Raw genomic sequence first — 22,154 nt, 5'->3', positions numbered from 1 at the left:
GCGGGGCTTCACCCCTGCACCCTACTGGGGCTTTCAAATACATTTCAGTAAATGGAATTTCTCTCTTAAATGTATTTTTTTTTAGCTGTATAATGAATATCGGGTAACAATAGATATATGAAAAGTGAAACTGGTGCAGCTTAGTAAAGTCCCAATTAGACTAACTAGGGCTTAGAATACATTCGGGAGAAATTTGATTCCTCTCTCTGACCTGTTTTTTGTTTTTGCTTTAAACTCGATATGAGCTTCGGCGTATCCAGAGGGCTGAATTAAGACAGGACCCCCCCCCTCCCCTCACGCAAACATTTTAGGAAACGCAACCGGGATTTGGAAAATGAAAATCGACAACGAGAATAAATATCCGTGATATGTATGATACTGGATAGGCTGCTTGTGTTTTATAGTATACAGCGTGATCTACCTCAAGTTTTTTATCATTAGTCATGCTTAGCATAGAACGAGATTTCATCGAACAAGTTAACTTTGATTCAGTAATTGACTCTTCTATATAGAAAAAGTTACCTGCGTCACGTGGTACCGGCTTGTCGCCTCTGTTATAAACAACATCTCTATTTGAGTCACTGATATATAGATACCTGCGTATGCCTGTCTATATACGTACTATTGTGTACAGTAAATATATATTGTACCGTAGCCAGTGGGAGATTGGGAACACGTGCCTCCTCCCTTCCCCTACCCTCCCTTGCTACTCCCCTCCCCTTCCACTCCCCTCTTCTCCTTCCCCTTTTCTCCCTTCCCCTCCTCTAAATGATGTTGAAAGTTGCTGAGTTTTATAACACACGCAATCATGGTCGTATACACAGGAGTTGACGTGATGTAATGATAGCATAATTTTGCAGTCTGGTGGCCTCGGAATCATATTGCGCGCCTGGAAGAAGTATAGATGGGCTATACAAAAATATGGGATATGTGACCAGTGAAAAGAGGGGGCCCGGTTTTGTCCTCGGGACCGGATCTGGCACTCGACGCTCCTACAGTGGAGTGCGCAAGGGGGTGGAGTAGGGCACGTAGGCCATGGCTCCATCTCGGATCGTCAGTCAGGGGATGTGGGCCATGGCCCGCCTCGATTCGTCAGTCTAGGCGCTAGGGGGTGGGGAGTGCATGTGGGTCATGGTCACATTTCGGATCGTCAGTCGTTGGGAAATGGTTTAGTCGGTGGATTGTAGCAATTATCCTGGTGAGAATTGGACCCTTGATACGGTTGTATAATCACTCTTACTATTTTGTTTTTTATTAATTAACATTGCGTTGAGTGTTACATATATGGACCTGCTTTATAGTCTAAATATGCACAGTGCACAATTTTATGTCTAAATTTATATTTATCTTTCCGGGGCAGGATCTCCAGACTCCCATCTCATATAGCAGCCGGTTTCAATAATCCAGCTCAGGCCCCCTAATCTATAAAGTCCTTCATCCGCCTCTGGACCTATCACAGAAGTTCAGGCTCCAATAGTAGGGAGTCATTTATACCCAGCCCCCCCCCTCCCCACACACACCTTTGATATTATGTGCATGCCATTGCGCTACTGCACCATATTGTCGCCTAACTGAAGCATATAAAGTTCTTTAAATGAAAAAAAAATATATGATATATCAGTTTTCTAACATGATTCAATAATTTGAAAACATCTTACCCGTTCATATATAAGAGGCATTGTTGATGACTATAACTTGTTCTTCGGTTCATTGAAATCCTGTCTTACTGAATTAATGAACAACGGAGAACTGACCGGGACGATCAATTTAGATAAAGAAAAATATGATTTGATTCTAGAACTGGACTCGAAACACGGACCCTTACAATCCTTATATACTTGTTAGAATCCCGCTCTATAGCTCATCATATCTACACTCTCTTTTGTCAAATTGTGTATAATTTTTTTACTTGTTTTCATATTTTTTAATAAACAGTGGTCTTTTACGTTGTTTTCATTTTCGTAAACCAATGTGTAGATTTCGTGTCAAGACATATTCGGAGTTGGCCATTGCCGCTTGTAGTTTCATCTACACAGTTTGTGTACTTTACAGGCAAAATACATCGGAAACTTACAATGTTTGCGTATTAATAGACGTAGCAATGCATCAACGTACAGTAGGTACCTTTGAACGGCTGATATGACAGAATAAACAAAGCAAGGCATAACTATCAGATATGAATTGTGTTATCAAATAAAGTCTTTGATTGTGTAAACTTTAAAACATGAACTTTGAAACCAGTTAAACTATAGACTGATTCCTACCGATATCTATTTAGCGTCCAGGATCGTATATTAGAACGTCACATGACCTACACGACGCCATCTTGCCAATTGGATGTTCTTCATTCCTGTTTCCGATTGCTCTTTCTTCGTGATTTTCATCAGTTATTTAAGGATTAAAGGATTCTAGACTTAAATTCTACTCTGGATGATAAACCCACAAAGCGATGATCGTACTGGTAAGTAACGCACAGAAGACTGTAATGGTGTGAAGTTATATATGTACTGATATACTAACACGTCATAAATAACACAGGCTATGTTAAATTTATGAAAACAGATTACTATATAATCATGGCGTCTTCAAGGCAATTTCAATGTATAAGAATTATAATCGATTTCTGTATGATCATATTTCAAAGTCGATTTAAATATTTCATTAATTTGAAGGGAATAATTTTAAGCTCATGTTAGTGAAACTCTTATTATGTAAATCCTGGTTATTTAATAGTTCATTCATGCAGCTACAACATATCTCTTCCAATCAGAACATGTGCTATCCTTTCACTTTATTGCTGTCAGACCAGATCATAAATATACTAACAGTGAGTCCTGTCGAAACAGACATTTAGAATGATAATACTTTCATAACAGGCCTTGGACCTTTAGGTAGGTCCAACTTAAATGAATGACTTGGGATGAAAATCATTGAAAGATTCCTCAAGGTATAGGCTGTTTCAGCTTGCAATTATATGCATGAGAGAGATGCATTTGTCTTACTTTCTATCCGTACGGAACATGGAATAAATCATTTGGGAAGAATATGGACCATTGGATTAGTTTTACTTGGATAAATCTAATGGGAAGTTCATGGAACATGATATAAGTTCGGCCTATATGTGGGAAGTAAAGAGAACATTGAATAAGTTAAAATAGGCCTACCCGGTGGGAATGCGGTTCTTGTCAGTAAAACCACGGTGAAATATGACAGTTTTTGTAAACTCTACAAACTTCCAGATAATTAGGAAGAATATCAATATTAAAACAATAGTATAAACAGATTAAGTTTAAGAAGTTTAAGAACTAATTTTTAGGATTTTTTTTGTATGTTAGCAATCACGTAACTGATATATTTTGCTTTATCAGGGTGACCAGAACGATGAATCGTAATTGTTATTTTTCTGAAATTATTAGAAAAATATAAATCATGTGAGATTCAAACTAATATAGCTTATGAAGGAACCGTAAAAATTATTTTCTTCTGCCCCGCTAAAATCAGCAGTTTAACTTAGGCTTACAATTTTAACCTGGTAGGCTAATACTAAACACAAGAGTGTTTATTGATAACAGTGGGTCATTTTTCTCTCAAATTTCATCAAATAAAGGTTACTGAGGGAATAATTAATCAATTTGATTTGATCCTCAACGTTAATATTTCGTAACGTGCGCGCTTTGTATTGCTGCATTATACACTTTAAAGACCAAATTGGAAAATGTTTAACAAAGAAAACAAATTTTAACCTCACGTTTTGCAACGAACCTTGACTACAGATTTATCTGATGTCACTATCGATTTGCATCGATGGAATAATAACAATTAACTCAAACAGCTTTTTTAGCATGCAAATGAATAACCGTTGTTTCTACAATAAAGAGAGAGCCTCGCAATAATTATGAAGCCCTCCATCTAAAATGAGGAGCTGTAGGTGACATTCTTAAAGGATATCATGAATATTGATACAAAACAGAAAGTTGATTTTATCAGGGCGGGTTAATATTAGATTACTTCAAAGGTCGATGTTTTGTGTAAATAATAAACAGTAAATAAGAGATAAGGAGAGATTCACTTTGATGTAATCTTTGTCGAGCCAGAGATCTGTTGGTAAAGTGACTAGTTCTGTTGACTTATAGAATTATACATTGATTTATGATAATTTTGTTAAGTTAGTTTCATACATGCATACTGTATCTATATATTCAACAGATCATCGCTTTGAGAGATAATCATGGGTAATACCACTCAAAGGAAAATAAAAGACCAAAGCCAACCAGATGCGGAAGCTGTTTTGCAAGGTTTGTAGTAATAACATAATTTGGTATCAGTAACTTAAGCATAGGAAGGCTGATGTTAAAATAAACATTGGTAACGACTTAAGCCTCAGCATTGTAATAACTCTTACAGCGTATGATCGAGAGTTCAACACGATTGTTTTATCATTATTTTATTGTATTTTAATAAAAAGATAGATTGGTGATTTCAAACTGATTGAGTGACTTCTGTAACATTGTGAGATATTATAATACACTGTATTAAACTCACTATATTTAGATGAAATCAAATGCAACGAACACACCTCTCTTGGACTGCTAGGCAGGACTGAGTTCAGCTATAAAATGTTCAAGTTTATTCCAAAGAAGAGGAATGAAACGGTAATCCACCTGTATCAGATCGAGAGCAAAGTAATTAAAATATTTATGTTATTATAACTTAATTCACAAAGAGCCAATAAAGTCAACATCTTCTGAATTCGAAATGAATTATACTACTTGAAATCGACATCTACCTTATTACTTTGACCTAACTGATTAGAATTGTTATATGTAGATATGAACGCATATAAGAGATATAAATTATCATATTACTCCGATTTAACTGGTATAATATGTCGTTCACAGTGACAACAATCAGCTTTCCGACCGTAATCGTTTACAGTTCAGTATATATAGGCACTGACACGCCCCAATTTTATTGACCAAAACATAATGCTTACAAATCAAAGTTTGTTCTCTTTTTAGACAAAAAGGACATTCTCATCAATTCTCTGAAGGGCAGGTATAAACTACAATATGACGCAATCCAACCCATACCGTACATCAAGGACAGACTATATTGTGTTGACAAGGTATTTGTTGAGGGCGGTACAGAGATATATGTTGTTGAAGGAGCGACGAAGGAGAAAGAAGGACCATGGGTACGTGTGGACTCGTACAAAGATATCTTCACAGACCCTCGAATGAAAGCCAAACGGCGCATCATAGAAGCAGAAGCCGGGTACGGTAAGTCAACAGTGGCCCTACAGCTCGCCTACGATTGGTGCAATGGTGTCAATGATTCACCTTTTAAAGACGTAGAGATTCTAATTCTTCTCCGGTTGAGGCAGCTGAACAGCAAGATATCAATCTATCAAGCAATTAAGCTGTTCTTAGTAGGACCAAAAGATCCTCGTATCAAATCTACTGATATTAAAAATATCATTGAAAGCTGTTCTTCTGTTAAGGTACTCCTGGACGGGTATGATGAGTTTCCTGATAGGGACGGAGCTACCGGAAGTGACGTAGGACGTATCATTACCAGCAATCTGTTTGGGAATATTGATGTTACCCTGACAACCAGATATCTTCCGAAGGACTATGACAAAGCAAACACAAAGCGAGTGCGGTTAGTAGGTTTTGACGAGAAAGCACGTGACCAGTACATTCGCAAGGCTGTTACTGGGGAAGATGATGAAAGCGTTTCTAAAGTTAAGCGTGCTTTGAAAGCAAACCCGATCCTGGATGACTTATGTCAAGTTCCTCTCATCTTTGTCATGTTTTCTCACATGTCCCACGAAAAGACACATTTTCAAAAATTCAAGTCAGTCACTGAGTTCTTTAGTTACATGATCGAATGCTTCCATAGTCATCTTAGTAACAAATCATTGGCTAAAAGTGCTAAGGCGTATAATATTGAGTATGCTGTCAAATACAAGGAACTTAGTAAAGTAGCATTTGAAGGTCTCTGCGGTGAAAACAAACAGTTATCATGGCGTAAGGATGGACTCTGCATACGACTAGGTAAAGGGTTTTGTCAACATTATATTGCAGTTGGTATCTTGGTAGAGGAAGAAGTGTCTAATGTGACAAAGGAACAGACTTCTGCTACAGACATACAGACAAGGACTGACGTAAGGTTCTACCATCAACTATTCTGTGAATGGTTTGCGTCTTATAGACTGGTAGAAGTTGTAGCTGCTACAAGAGGTGCATCTGAGCTGAAGAATGTTCTTGATAAAGTGGATCCATTTAATCTTCAGTACCTCTATCGATTCACCTGTGGGATTAGCTCAGCAGTTGGAAAGAGAATAATAGAATACTTGAAGAGCAGGAAAGACGGTGATAAGTTTGCCATCCTCTGCATCCTGGAACAAACTGGTGAGGTAGATGGAATCAAGGACACCGTCAGGGATCTGTGTTCAAAGGATGTTTACATCAAGAACGAGGACAGCAAGCTTCTTCAGAGATCCACCATCCAGCTCTTGGAGATTGCATCTAGATTGGATGTAAGTATGTTCATCATATATATTAGTTCCTGTCAACTATACCAAAACAACGTGATGCTGATCGATTAACTAAACATACACAAAAATCAATATCAACAACAACATAATTTAAAACAAACTCCACTTCATGAATGTTCACGTTAGGTTCAGTGACAGACAAATCTAAATAAATGTATATTCATTAAACTACACAGCCCGCCAAGAGGAAGTCACACATTATCAATTACACGCCACAACTGAGAGATTACTGATCGAATCTACACAGGCCCGTACAACAATTTGCTTTATTCTTTTCTCAACATGACCTTCTCCAAATCGTGGAAAGGAACTTAAAGACCAACTATGGAGACATTTTTTTTTTTGGGGGGGGGGGGGAATTTTCCATTAATTTGGGAGATTAGATACCCATAATCAACATGTGTAAAAAATAATCTTCGAAAACCTACTATAACCCATCAAAAAAAGGCCACGAAAATGGACATTTTGGGTAGTCACGTGACATGAACCTCTGGAATGTCTGAAAACAGAGATTGACCCAAAGTAGCCTCTGGTCATCGTGTGACGTCATAATGTGTATACCGCGAAAATCAAACGCTGATATAGGCACTGTTTATACACATGATAGCGAAAAATTGTACTGTATTTGACTTCCAATTTCGAGCGTTTGAAAAAGCTGTTAGCTTAAAACAAGAACATATGAAAGTAAACAACTAGTTAAATTTTAAGCAGAAAATTTAGTAAAATGGGTTATTTAATTAGCAAAATTTCCACTCATATGGAGGCATCGTTTACATAGCGGAGCGTCAATAGGTACATACGGTACAATATACTGTAGAACATGCAAGCAGCTTGCCGATTCCGTAATACAATTTGATCGCAAGATGCCGTAAACTGAACAGAAGAATAGACCTAAAAGATGCCTCATGCCTGATATGTGACGGGGAAATAGTTTACGTTACTGTCACCGAATTACCCCCAAAACACTAAACATAATCGACCAGGGTAGCGTATACATGACTAAGCTTCAGCTGAACATATTACTTACTCGTTTTAATATCCAAAAGTACAAACACAGAAAAAGTATCCTGTCAATAAACCAAATTTAGCAGTGAATATCCAAATCCACGCTTCTCGTTCAATCCTGGGCGAAATACTACCGTGACTTTGTGTAGTTCCATAGAGTTAGGTCTAGTTGAAACAGGCCTTGACCAGTAATATCCCACAATCACAAGACAGTCACTAACGAAATAAAACGTCCGATTGCTATATAGTACCGTTTTATTCCCGCACTCATTGGACCATGCAGATGCCGGAACAAACATAACGGACAATATAACACATGTATCACGAACTCACGATACTGGAATACTACAAATGACATGGATAAATGCGATGAAATCCTAATATGACTATTTACATACCCGGTGGGAGTTGTAACTCACTACATGTACTAACAATGCTACCCTATAGGCACTGTCTATACATATGCGTGATATAATGTTACATGTAAGAACGGCCAGGGGAAGTTTCTCAGAATGAAACATTTGCAGCATACACAGAGGCAGAGTTATGCATGTGGACTCATGGGCATGAGATACTCCGGGTGCTGACAAATCTTTCCTAGTGGATCTCACAAAATTGATCCAAAGTCTACGGCCAATAACACAGAATTTTGGCATTTCGGGGGGAAAAGGAGTAATATCGTTGATGTTTTTGGCAGCTAAGGTATACAACTTTACACACTAAAAGTATTGTTGTGAGTGCGTTATACCAACAGTGACGTCACATGGCCAACTGATGTCTGAGGAATGTTTCAGGAATGTCTGAAATAGGTTTCCTAAAAAGCTGACTTTCCCATTTTTTTCACGTATTTAACGTCGGAAATTGGTAAAGTTGATGACAGCAATGTAATTGGAGTGAGTTAAGGATTACATACATGCAAAATGGTGGGATTTTATGTTCATTCAAAAGTCTCTATAGTTGGTCTTTAAGATTCAATAACGTACCACTCGGTAGTTATGTGAAACCTTAGAAGAGGTGAAAAGAAAGATTTAATCTGAAATTTTATACAAAATTAACAAAAACCAAAGTCAGAAAATGTGTAGATTGATTCCACGATATATTTGAATTTTCAAATGGATATGTTGTAATTGCAGGAAAAAGTATAGAGTATATAGCTTTATACATTTCGAAATTAGTGTTTACTTGACATAGGGTGTTCCTATCATCGTATTGGACACTGCATTACGGTACTTTAAGAAATATATATATATATGGGTGCTAGAAATATACCTACTTATTGCTATTGAGAAATTCAAGATATTCACCATAAAAACTATATTAATACGCTGGAATGCTCCTTAAAGTCTTCAGAGATGACGATTCACCCCGTCTGTTACAGGAATGCATGTTAAAATTAATTCATTGATTTATATATTATATAACTAATGTTATATATAACTAATATAGTGTAGACATATCCCACATTGTTATCAAGGGTAGACATATCCCTTATTGTAATCTATTGTAAACATCATATCCCACATTGTAAGCTAGGGTAAACTTCATATCCCTTATTGTAAGCTAGGGTAAACACCATATCCCTTATTGTAAGCTAGGGTAAACTTCATATCCCTTATTGTAAGCTAGGGTAAACTTCATATCCCTTATTGTAAGCTAGGGTAAACTTCATATCCCTTATTGTAAGCAAGTGTTAACATCATATCCCTCCTTATAATATAGTGTGTAAACTTCATATCCCTTGTTTAATCAAGTGTAAACATCATATCCCTTGTTTAATCAAGTGTAAACATCATATCCCCTGTTTAATCAAGTGTAAATATCATATCCCATATTGTTATCTAGTGTAAACATTATGTATCTTATTGTAATATAGTGTAAACATCATATCCCTTAATGTTATCTAGGGTAGACAAATCCCTCATTGTAATCTAGAGTAGACATATCCCTCATTTTAATCTAGGGTGGACATATCCCTCATTTTATAAATAGACATATCCCTCATTTTAATTTAGGGGAGAGAAATCGCCTCATTGTTATCTAGGTTAAACATACCCCTTATTGTAATGTAGCATATACATACCCTTATTTTATCTAAGGTAGACATATACCCTTATTGTAATCTGGTTTAAACATATCCCTTTGTGTCATCTGGTGTAAACATCATATCCCCTTTTTGTCATCTGGTGTAGACGTATCTTTTATTGCAACCTGGTGTTAGCATCATATCCCTTATTGTAATCTAGTGTTAACATATCCCAAATTGTAATATAGGGTAGATAAATCCCTATTGTAGTCTAGGGTATATATATCTCTTATTGTTATCTGGTGTAGACCTATCCCTTATTTAAGACTGGTGTAATATCATATCTCTTATTGTATTCTGGTGTACACACCGTATCCCCTATTGTTATCTAAGGTACTGTGCGTATCCCTTATCGTAATCTAGTGTAAACATATCCCCCTTTTGAAATCTAGTGGAAACATTTCCCTTAGTGTAATCTAGGGTGGACATATCTCTTATTGTAATATAAGGATGACATATCTCTTCTTGTAATATAGGGTAGATATTTCCCTTATCGCCATAAAGTAGTGTTCTTCAATGAGTTTTAAGTTGTATCTGAGGAAATAACAGTCTACATCATTAAGGTACATTGCACAGTCACTTTAATTCATGGAATTCACTTGTTTAGTTTTACTCATTCTCAAAAAGTAAAAGTGTTATAAATATCCAACCTGCACTGTCAGCAGTGTGTTTTAATGTTCAACAACATTTCGATATTACATTTCAAGTGCCTAAAGTCATTCTTTAATTTAGCCTCTTGATTTACAATAGTCTTATTACTGAATTTGTTCGACGTTTGCTTTTGATTTACAAACATTACAAACAAATTTATTTAATTTTACATAAAAATAAATACTTGGTAAACTGCATCACTGTAAAACTGGCCGCGAAACAGCGAATTTTGTATAAGGGGTTGCGAGGTTTGAACGGGGCCATAGAAGTGGTGTTCAGTTGATCATCAGTTTTACTGTCATCATTTACCTTCCTTACACGACATCCGTGTGTGTGGCTTTTGCTGCTTGGATGAATCAATTCTGTACCTTATGCCGTTCATATGACCCGAATGAAACTAATCGATGCTGTTAGCTCCGGAATATAATTTATACTGTTATACTGTTTTAGAAAAGGCCAATTTGTTAGGAAAAAGTTATTTTTTATCTTGATGGCCCTTTAAAGCTGCCCTAAAAATTTCATCGTGACGCATCTCTTTGTGTGTGGCTCTTTTTTTTCCAGTGAGAAAAAAATACATCTTCGTTATCCATCTTTTTAAAACCAGATGATTTGAAACGTAATGGAACTGAAACATTTTATCTTCAATCTATAAAGATATCTAGTCATATAACGTAAAAATGATAACATCAGATAACTACGAAACAATTATACGATACCACGGGGCAAACTTCTTATGATCTTTAAATTTGTTTGTTGTGTTAACAGGGACTGTCATACAATGGTAGTAAAGTCCGTTATTAATTTAGTTTGCTGTTCAGGCTAAGTTAAAAGCGATAACAATAGGCAAGCAAGTTCCTGATTAGGAAAGGTAGGTTAGATGTGAAAAAATATGTTCATATTAATATAGTAAGTTTATGTTAGCGAAACATAGATACGAGAATAAGAATATTCATGTTAAGAAGTAGAAACAAACAACATTTAAAGAACGGGAAGCCCTGTTATTTGAAAAGTACCCTTTTTTCATGTTCGTATGTGTAACAAGTGAAACACATTTCGTTTTCTTTATGGAAATCACTGGCTTATATACGACTGTAACCAGGGGCGTATCCAGGATTTTCCAATAGGGGGGGGGCGTCAGGCATGAATGATCGCCGTCCTGGGGGATGGGTCTAAGGGGAGGGGTGGACAATTTTTGCTTTCGAAGCAGGGCTGAAATGCAAAATGGTGCCATATGCATTGGCGGCGATCCGTACTTCCGAGTGGGGGGGGGGGGGGATATGACCTTGTTGACTATCTAAGCGTAGCGCCACCATGGGTTGGCGCGAAGCGTACAAGAAAATTTGGGGATTAACAAACCCTCTAGATGGCCGGAAACGGCACTTCCCGAGGTTTCCAAGCGGCATATACCCAACTTTAAAATAGGGATGTCATGTCCGAAATATCTCATAATCAGGATCCAAAATACCTTTTTTTTAATTTCGGGTGTTATTTTGGAAAAATTGCCCATACCAATCTTGTTTCAGGCGCAACGTTAGAATGTTCGAGAGCTCTTTTATATTATTCGATGAAGAAAATGGCCTCATGCAGGCTATTATAGGCCTATACACATGCAATACACAATTACACATAGTTACATTCCTAGGTACCAATTGCTAGGGCATCCAGGTGAAACGTGTATTAAGCATTACCCTGGTAACATGAGATTCTCAGCTGTTCGAGGGAACATGTACGGTACGTGTGTGGGCCCACTATAGGGCCTATATGAATACTATGAGGGTGCATATATGTACTATATCAATACCGTGGGCGCAATAATACATTTTGTTGTTATAGGGCCAATGAAGCCTACAGTCAACTATTATTGCTTTATAAAGACGCTTTATTTGAAAAGATCGCACTGCGTTTATGGTAGGCGAGAAACGAAGCTAAAAAAGAGCCGTACATTAACGATGATGCATAAATGTAGGCATGAAAATATTCTTATCCCTGGCATTTGGTGGGGGGGGGATATGGTGTATTACATCCCCTCCACCCATTTTCATGGGTGGATATATTCCCCTTGCCCCCAGGATCGCCGCCCATGGCCATATGTGATCCATTTTTCGACCTTAATAATAAGCAACATTTCCAGTAAATATGGACACAAAATGCACAATTTAGTATATGGCTGGCATGTCACTTAGTGTTTATAGTGATAATACAAACACAATTACCATCTATGTTTCTAAAACTATTATGCCGCCGAACTTCGCCAAAACCTTTTTTTGGCAAACAAAAAATAAAGCATACGGGAGGGGGGGGGGGGGGGTTGAGCGATCACCGACATCTCACTTAAAGGTCGTCATCGATTTTTTTTTTTTTTTTTTTGCTAAACTTCTTTTTTTTGGTGACGGCCAATAGGGGGGCGCGCGCCTGTTGCGCCCCCCTGGATACGCCCCTGTGAAACACATCTTTTGCTTTAATAATGTATCATCAAGTTACAATGGATGACACTTTATTGATTAAGTTTTACTGTTAGCTGAACTTTGAGCTGAGTTTATCAAAATGTCTTCACCAAGCCAATGTTTGTCAACTCAAATCACAAGTCTTTCGCTCAATTCAAGCGCATAAAGCAGCTTATAAAGTCATTATAGATGTAAGCCTACTGATAATCAACGACCAATGCTCAACAAGGCATCTTTGTCAAGTGTTGCGGGTCCTGTGAATGACGTGTTTCAGTGAGCTCTTGTTACAATGCTATATGGAGGCAACTCTATTCTACAAGAGTAGTCATATACACTAGGCAGAAACTGAACTAACCTTGTCCCCTAATGGAGGGCAGGGTAGGAGCAGAGGGGAGGGGATAGGCCCTCGAATATTTGTCTGTTACACCCAGTCATATACACTGGGCAGCAACTGAACTTCAGTGTAAAACAGGTGTACTTTTACTCTCTCAATACGCAAATGTGACGTTAATACAAAATCATAAGATTTACTTATTCTGTACAGAGACTAACAGAGGAGGACCAGAAGGGTGGCTACGTACGGGAGGGGAATAGGCCCCCAAATATTTGTCTGCCACCCTTGAAAGAACCTAAACTGGAGTGATAGAGATATAAATTATAGTATGATATTGTCTAGGATTCCTTTGTTCTGTTCTTTGTTAGATTTAGCTGTACCAGGTGGCAACATCCGCTCCGACTGTACGCAATAAAATGTTTAAGGGTATTACGGTGGCTGAGAAGGAACATTGATCTCAGAAAATTATGTTAACAGATGCTTTGTCAAATTTACTCTGCTTACCTCGACTTTAGACTATAATTCCCGAAAATAAAATCACTTTACATTTTGTGGTGTTATTTCTGATTTCTAAGTTTTTTATCAAAAAAAAAATGAGACTTATATCGCAAACTGCCATCGCTTTATCGAAATTGTAACGTACCTCACGAAGTTTTGACGTTTATCTAGAAATGTCGACACCAAACGTAAACTGAAAATATGAATTTAAGTAAAAATCGATCATTTGATTACCTTGTATTGTTTGGTTAACAAAGGATCCAGCCGAATGACTCAATAATGTCTTAAAATATAATTGTAGATGAGAGGTGCTGGTGTCGTCGACATTGAAGAATGTCACAAACTGAATGTCTTGATCTAACAAGTGAACTAAGGAAGGTGTGATAATGCACCCCCCCCCCTTTCCAGTCACCCCTTCAGACTCACACACCTTCCTTTGACACACAGGTATAAACGAATTTCACATTTACGTTGGGTTATAACTAATAAATGTCTCAAGAACATCACTCCGTGTTCCACATCACCCAATTCAATGATACTAAATCCCTATTTATTCCACTATACTTGGAGAGATAAACAGGTGAACAATCATCTCCTATTTAAGTGATATACAGCTGTGATGGTACAGAGCACGTGACATGTCTCCATGCCGTGGGTCACATGTTTCATCTTACATAGAGTGTGTACTATGGAAACTGCACGATTAGTGCATATTGTAAATAGTGTTAATGTTATTACTAACAACATCAAACAAATAGACAGGTGGTTGCAGGCCTAAGGGAGAGGAGATGGGAGGAGGTTAGTAAACATTTAAATAAAATAAAAATGCTCTTTGAGACATTTGGGAGAAAAACACTGTTTGACGATAAAAATGTACCGAGTTACCAAACTCATAGGTACGGTGGTTTAAATTTAAATTTCTAACCAAAACTCTCCATACGGAGTAGAAGTACAACATCCTTACTTAGTTACAAAAAGCATCAATAACTCACACGTTTAATTTCAGCTGGTGTCTAACAATTTATTATATTATAGGCCTACATAAGTAAAAACTGGCTGGGAATGATAAACAAAGTAAAAGAGGATTAAGTTTAAACAGTAAACAAAATAATCAGCATCTCATGAATAATCATCGACCATATACATAACATTAGAGAGTATTAAAACGTGATTAGCCTTAACTAACCGTCACTGGAATTCAATGCATTTCAGTTATAAGGTTTGACATTACCTTTCACATTAATGTTCTGTATGATCTGGCCCTAAACACAATTCACGATTCATTAATATATTGGTCACTCAGCCGCTTGAGGAAGCATTGTTCATAAACAGCCACCATTATTTCTATTTATTACGAAGGTCAGGTGTATGCCATACATCGGAGAGCTTCAGTTACAATAATATAAGGACATTTTTACAAGAGTGATCTTGTGGATTGGAGAGCAGCTGAACAGGTTCTGTTACCTCCTTCTGTCGGTACTGAAAACATGACATCAATTAAAGTAAAAATATGACAGAACAAAATTGTTGACTGACCACAGCTTACTTTAAACAGTCAAGTTGATATAACTAATCATGTGAAATCAGATGTATGGTCACCTGACCTAAACTTATACATATCATGTATGCCAATCAACCCATTATACATACCATGTATGCCAATCAACTCATTATACATATCATGTATGCCAAACAATTCATTATACATACCATGTATGACAATAAACTCATTATACATATCATATATGACAATCAACTCATTATACATACCATGTATGCCAATCAACTCATTATACATACCATGTATACCAATCAACCCACTATACATACCATGTATGCCAATCAACCCATTATACATACCATGTATGCCAATCAACCCATTATACACACCACGTATACCAATCAACCCATTATACATACCATGTATACCAATCAACTCATTATACACACCATGTATGCCAATCAACTCATTATACATACCATGTATGCCAATCAACTCATAATACATACCATGTATACCAATCAGCTCATTATACATACCATGTATACCAATCAACCCATTATACATACCATGTATACCAATCAGCTCATTATACATACCATGTATACCAATCAACTCATTATACATACCATGTATACCAATCAACTCATTATACATATCATGTACGCCAATCAACCCATTATACATACCATGTATGCCAATCAACCCATTATACATACCATGTATGCCAATCAACCCATTATACATACCATGTATGCCAATCAACTCATTATACATACCATGTATGCCAATCAACTCATTATACATACCATGTATACCAATCAACCCACTATACATACCATGTATGCCAATCAACCCATTATACATACCATGTATGCCAATCAACCCATTATACACACCACGTATACCAATCAACCCATTATACATACCATGTATACCAATCAACTCATTATACACACCATGTATGCCAATCAACTCATTATACATACCATGTATGCCAATCAACTCATAATACATACCATGTATACCAATCAGCTCATTATACATACCATGTATACCAATCAACCCATTATACATACCATGTATACCAATCAGCTCATTATACATACCATGTATACCAATCAACTCATTATACATACCATGTATACCAATCAACTCATTATACATATCATGTACGCCAATCAACCCATTATACATACCATGTATGCCAATCAACCCATTATACATACCATGTATGCCAATCAACCCATTATACATACCATGTATGCCAATCAACTCATTATACATACCATGTATGCCAATCAACCCATTATACATACCATGTATGCCAATCAACCCATTATACATACCATGTATACCAATCAACTCATTATAAATACCATGTATACCAATCAACTCATTATACATACCATGTATGCCAATCAACCCATTATACATACCATGTATACCAATCAACCCATTATACATACCATGTATGCCAATCAACCCATTATACATACCATGTATGCCAATCAACTCATTATACATACCATGTACACCAATCAACTCAATATACACACCATGTATGCCAATCAACTCATAATACATACCATGTATACCAATGAACCCATTATATATACCATGTATGCCAATCAACTCATAATACATACCATGTATACCAATGAACCCATTATACATACCATGTATGCCAATCAACCCATAATACATACCATGTATACCAATGAACCCATTATACATACCATGTATACCAATCAACCCATTATACATACCATGTATGCCAATCAACCCATTATACATACCATGTATGCCAATCAACCCATTATACATACCATGTATGCCAATCAACCCATTATACATACCATGTATGCCAATCAACCCATTATACATACCATGTATGCCAATCAACCCATTATACATACCATGTATGCCAATCAACCCATTATACATACCATGTATGCCAATCAACCCATAATACATACCATGTATACCAATCAACCCATTATACATACCATGTATGCCAATCAACTCATAATACATACCATGTATACCAATCAACTCATTATGCATACCAAGTATACCAATCAACTCATTATACATACCATGTATGCCAATCAACACATTATACATACCATGTATGCCAATCAACCCATTATACATACCATGTATGCCAATCAACCCATTATACATACCATGTATGCCAATCAACCCATTATACATACCATGTATACCAATCAACTCATTATAAATACCATGTATACCAATCAATTCATTATACATACCATGTATGCCAATCAACCCATTATACATACCATGTATACCAATCAACCCATTATACATACCATGTATGCCAATCAACCCATTATACATACCATGTATGCCAATCAACCCATTATACATACCATGTATGCCAATCAACCCATTATACATACCATGTATGCCAATCAACCCATTATACATACCATGTACACCAATCAACTCAATATACACACCATGTATGCCAATCAACTCATAATACATACCATGTATACCAATGAACCCAATATACATACCATGTATGCCAATCAACTCATAATACATACCATGTATACCAATGAACCCATTATACATACCATGTATGCCAATCAACCCATAATACATACCATGTATGCCAATGAACCCATTATACATACCATGTATGCCAATCAACCCATTATACATACTATGTATGCCAATCAACTCATTATACATACCATGTATGCCAATCAACTCATAATACATACCATGTATACCAATCAGCTCATTATACATACCATGTATACCAATCAGCTCATTATACATACCATGTATACCAATCAGCTCATTATACATACCATGTATACCAATCAGCCCATTATACATACCATGTATACCAATCAACTCATTATACATACCATGTATACCAATCAACTCATTATACATACCATGTATACCAATCAACTCATTATACATATCATGTATGCCAATCAACCCATTATACATACCATGTATGCCAATCAACCCATTATACATACCATGTATACCAATGAACCAATTATACACACCATGTATACCAATCAACCCATTATACATACCATGTATGCCAATCAACCCATTATACATACCATGTATGCCAATCAACCCATTATACATACCATGTATGCCAATCAACTCATTATACATACCATGTATGCCAATCAACCCATTATACATACCATGTATGCCAATCAACCCATTATACATACCATGTATACCAATCAACTCATTATAAATACCATGTATACCAATCAACTCATTATACATACCATGTATGCCAATCAACCCATTATACATACCATGTATACCAATCAACCCATTATACATACCATGTATGCCAATCAACCCATTATACATACCATGTATGCCAATCAACCCATTATACATACCATGTACACCAATCAACTGAATATACACACCATGTATGCCAATCAACTCATAATACATACCATGTATACCAATGAACCCATTATACATATTATGTATGCCAATCAACTCATAATACATACCATGTATACCAATGAACCCATTATACATACCATGTATACCAATCAACCCATTATACATACCATGTATGCCAATCAACCCATTATACATACCATGTATGCCAATCAACCCATAATACATACCATGTATGCCAATCAACCCATTATACATACCATGTATGCCAATCAACTCATAATACATACCATGTATAGCAATCAACTCATTATACATACCATGTATACCAATCAACTCATTATACATATCATGTATGCCAATCAACCCATTATACATACCATGTATGCCAATCAACCCATAATACATACCATGTATACCAATGAACCCATTATACATACGATGTATACCAATCAACCCATTATACATACCATGTATGCCAATCAACCCATTATACATACCATGTATGCCAATCAACCCATTATACATACCATGTATGCCAATCAACCCATTATACATACCATGTATGCCAATCAACCCATTATACATACCATGTATGCCAATCAACCCATTATACATACCATGTATGCCAATCAACCCATTATACATACCATGTATGCCAATCAACCCATAATACATACCATGTATACCAATCAACCCATTATACATACCATGTATGCCAATCAACCCATTATACATACCATGTATGCCAATCAACCCATAATACATACCATGTATACCAATCAACCCATTATACATACCATGTATGCCAATCAACTCATAATACATACCATGTATACCAATCAACTCATTATGCATACCAAGTATACCAATCAACTCATTATACATACCATGTATGCCAATCAACCCATTATACATACCATGTATGCCAATCAACCCATTATACATACCATGTATGCCAATCAACCCATTATACATACCATGTATGCCAATCAACCCATTATACATACCATGTATACCAATCAACTCATTATAAATACCATGTATACCAATCAATTCATTATACATACCATGTATGCCAATCAACCCATTATACATACCATGTATACCAATCAACCCATTATACATACCATGTATGCCAATCAACCCATTATACATACCATGTATGCCAATGAACCCATTATACATACCATGTATGCCAATCAACCCATTATACATACCATGTATGCCAATCAACCCATTATACATACCATGTATACCAATGAACCCATTATACATACCATGTATACCAATCAACCCATTATACATACCATGTATGCCAATCAACCCATTATACATACCATGTATGCCAATCAACTCATTATACATACCATGTATGCCAATCAACCCATTATACATACCATGTATGCCAATCAACCCATTATACATACCATGTATACCAATCAACCCATTATAAATACCATGTATACCAATCAACCCATTATACATACCATGTATGCCAATCAACTCATTATAAATACCATGTATACCAATCAACTCATTATACATACCATGTATGCCAATCAACCCATTATACATACCATGTATACCAATCAACCCATTATACATACCATGTATGCCAATCAACCCATTATACACACCATGTATGCCAATCAACCCATTATACATACCATGTACACCAATCAACTCAATATACACACCATGTATGCCAATCTACTCATAATACATACCATGTATACCAATGAACCCATTATACATACCATGTATGCCAATCAACTCATAATACATACCATGTATACCAATGAACCCATTATACATACCATGTATACCAATCAACCCATTATACATACCATGTATGCCAATCAACCCATTATACATACCATGTATGCCAATCAACCCATTATACATACCATGTATGCCAATCAACTCATTATACATACCATGTATGCCAATCAACCCATTATACATACCATGTATGCCAATCAACCCATTATACATACCATGTATGCCAATCAACTCATTATAAATACCATGTATACCAATCAACTCATTATACATACCATGTATGCCAATCAACCCATTATACATACCATGTATACCAATCAACCCATTATACATACCATGTATGCCAATCAACCCATTATACGCACCATGTATGCCAATCAACCCATTATACATACCATGTACACCAATCAACTCAATATACACACCATGTATGCCAATCAACTCATAATACATACCATGTATACCAATCAACTCAATATACACACCATGTATGCCAATCATACCATGTATACCAATGAACCCATTATACATACCATGTATACCAATCAACCCATTATACATACCATGTATGCCAATCAAACCATTATACATACCATGTATGCCAATCAACCCATTATACATACCATGTATGCCAATCAACCCATTATACATACCATGTATGCCAATCAACCCATTATACATACCATGTATGCCAATCAACCCATAATACATACCATGTATGCCAATCAACCCATTATACATACCATGTATGCCAATCAACTCATTATACATACCATGTATACCAATCAACTCATTATACATACCATGTATGCCAATCAACCCATTATACATACCATGTATGCCAATCAACCCATTATACATACCATGTATGCCAATCAACCCATTATACATACCATGTATGCCAATCAACTCATTATACATACCATGTATGCCAATCAACCCATTATACACACCATGTATGCCAATCAACCCATTATACATACCATGTACACCAATCAACTCAATATACACACCATGTATGCCAATCAACTCATAATACATACCATGTATACCAATCAACCCATTATACATACCATGTATGCCAATCAACCCATAATACATACCATGTATACCAATGAACCCATTATACATACCATGTATACCAATCAACCCATTATACATACCATGTATGCCAATCAACCCATTATACATACCATGTATGCCAATCAACCCATTATACATACCATGTATGCCAATCAACTCATTATACATACCATGTATGCCAATCAACCCATTATACATACCATGTATGCCAATCAACCCATTATACATACCATGTATACCAATCAACTCATTATAAATACCATGTATACCAATCAACTCATTATACATACCATGTATGCCAATCAACCCATTATACATACCATGTATACCAATCAACCCATTATACATACCATGTATGCCAATCAACCCATTATACATACCATGTATGCCAATGAACCCATTATACATACCATGTATGCCAATCAACTCATAATACATACCATGTATACCAATGAACCCATTATACATATTATGTATGCCAATCAACTCATAATACATACCATGTATACCAATGAACCCATTATACATATTATGTATGCCAATCAACTCATAATACATACCATGTATACCAATCAACCCATTATACATACCATGTATGCCAATCAACCCATTATACATACCATGTATGCCAATCAACTCATTATACATACCATGTATGCCAATCAACCCATTATACATACCATGTATGCCAATGAACCCATTATACATACCATGTATACCAATCAACCCATTATACATACCATGTATGCCAATCAACCCATTATACATACCATGTATGCCAA

The 22,154-nt window shown here is 36.3% G+C and overlaps 2 protein-coding genes across 2 annotated transcripts in view; both read left to right on the top strand.

Moving 5' to 3' along the window:
- Positions 1-22,154, top strand: part of LOC139977744 (uncharacterized) — an 831,623-nt gene that overhangs the window by 17,916 nt on the left and 791,553 nt on the right. The gene's annotated exons all lie outside the window — the stretch shown is intronic.
- Positions 2,085-22,154, top strand: part of LOC139977747 (NLR family CARD domain-containing protein 4-like) — a 101,362-nt gene continuing 81,292 nt past the window's right edge. The window contains exons 1-3 of the mRNA XM_071987337.1: positions 2,085-2,461; positions 4,207-4,295; positions 5,019-6,541. Of these exons, the coding sequence (XP_071843438.1) occupies positions 4,229-4,295; positions 5,019-6,541 (1,590 nt within the window). The 5' untranslated portion in view covers positions 2,085-2,461; positions 4,207-4,228. The remainder of the gene's footprint in view (positions 2,462-4,206; positions 4,296-5,018; positions 6,542-22,154) is intronic.

Source organism: Apostichopus japonicus, chromosome 12, assembly GCF_037975245.1.
Source record: "Apostichopus japonicus isolate 1M-3 chromosome 12, ASM3797524v1, whole genome shotgun sequence".
Taxonomy (NCBI): domain Eukaryota; kingdom Metazoa; phylum Echinodermata; class Holothuroidea; order Aspidochirotida; family Stichopodidae; genus Apostichopus; species Apostichopus japonicus.
This window is presented reverse-complemented; position numbering and strand designations above follow the sequence as displayed.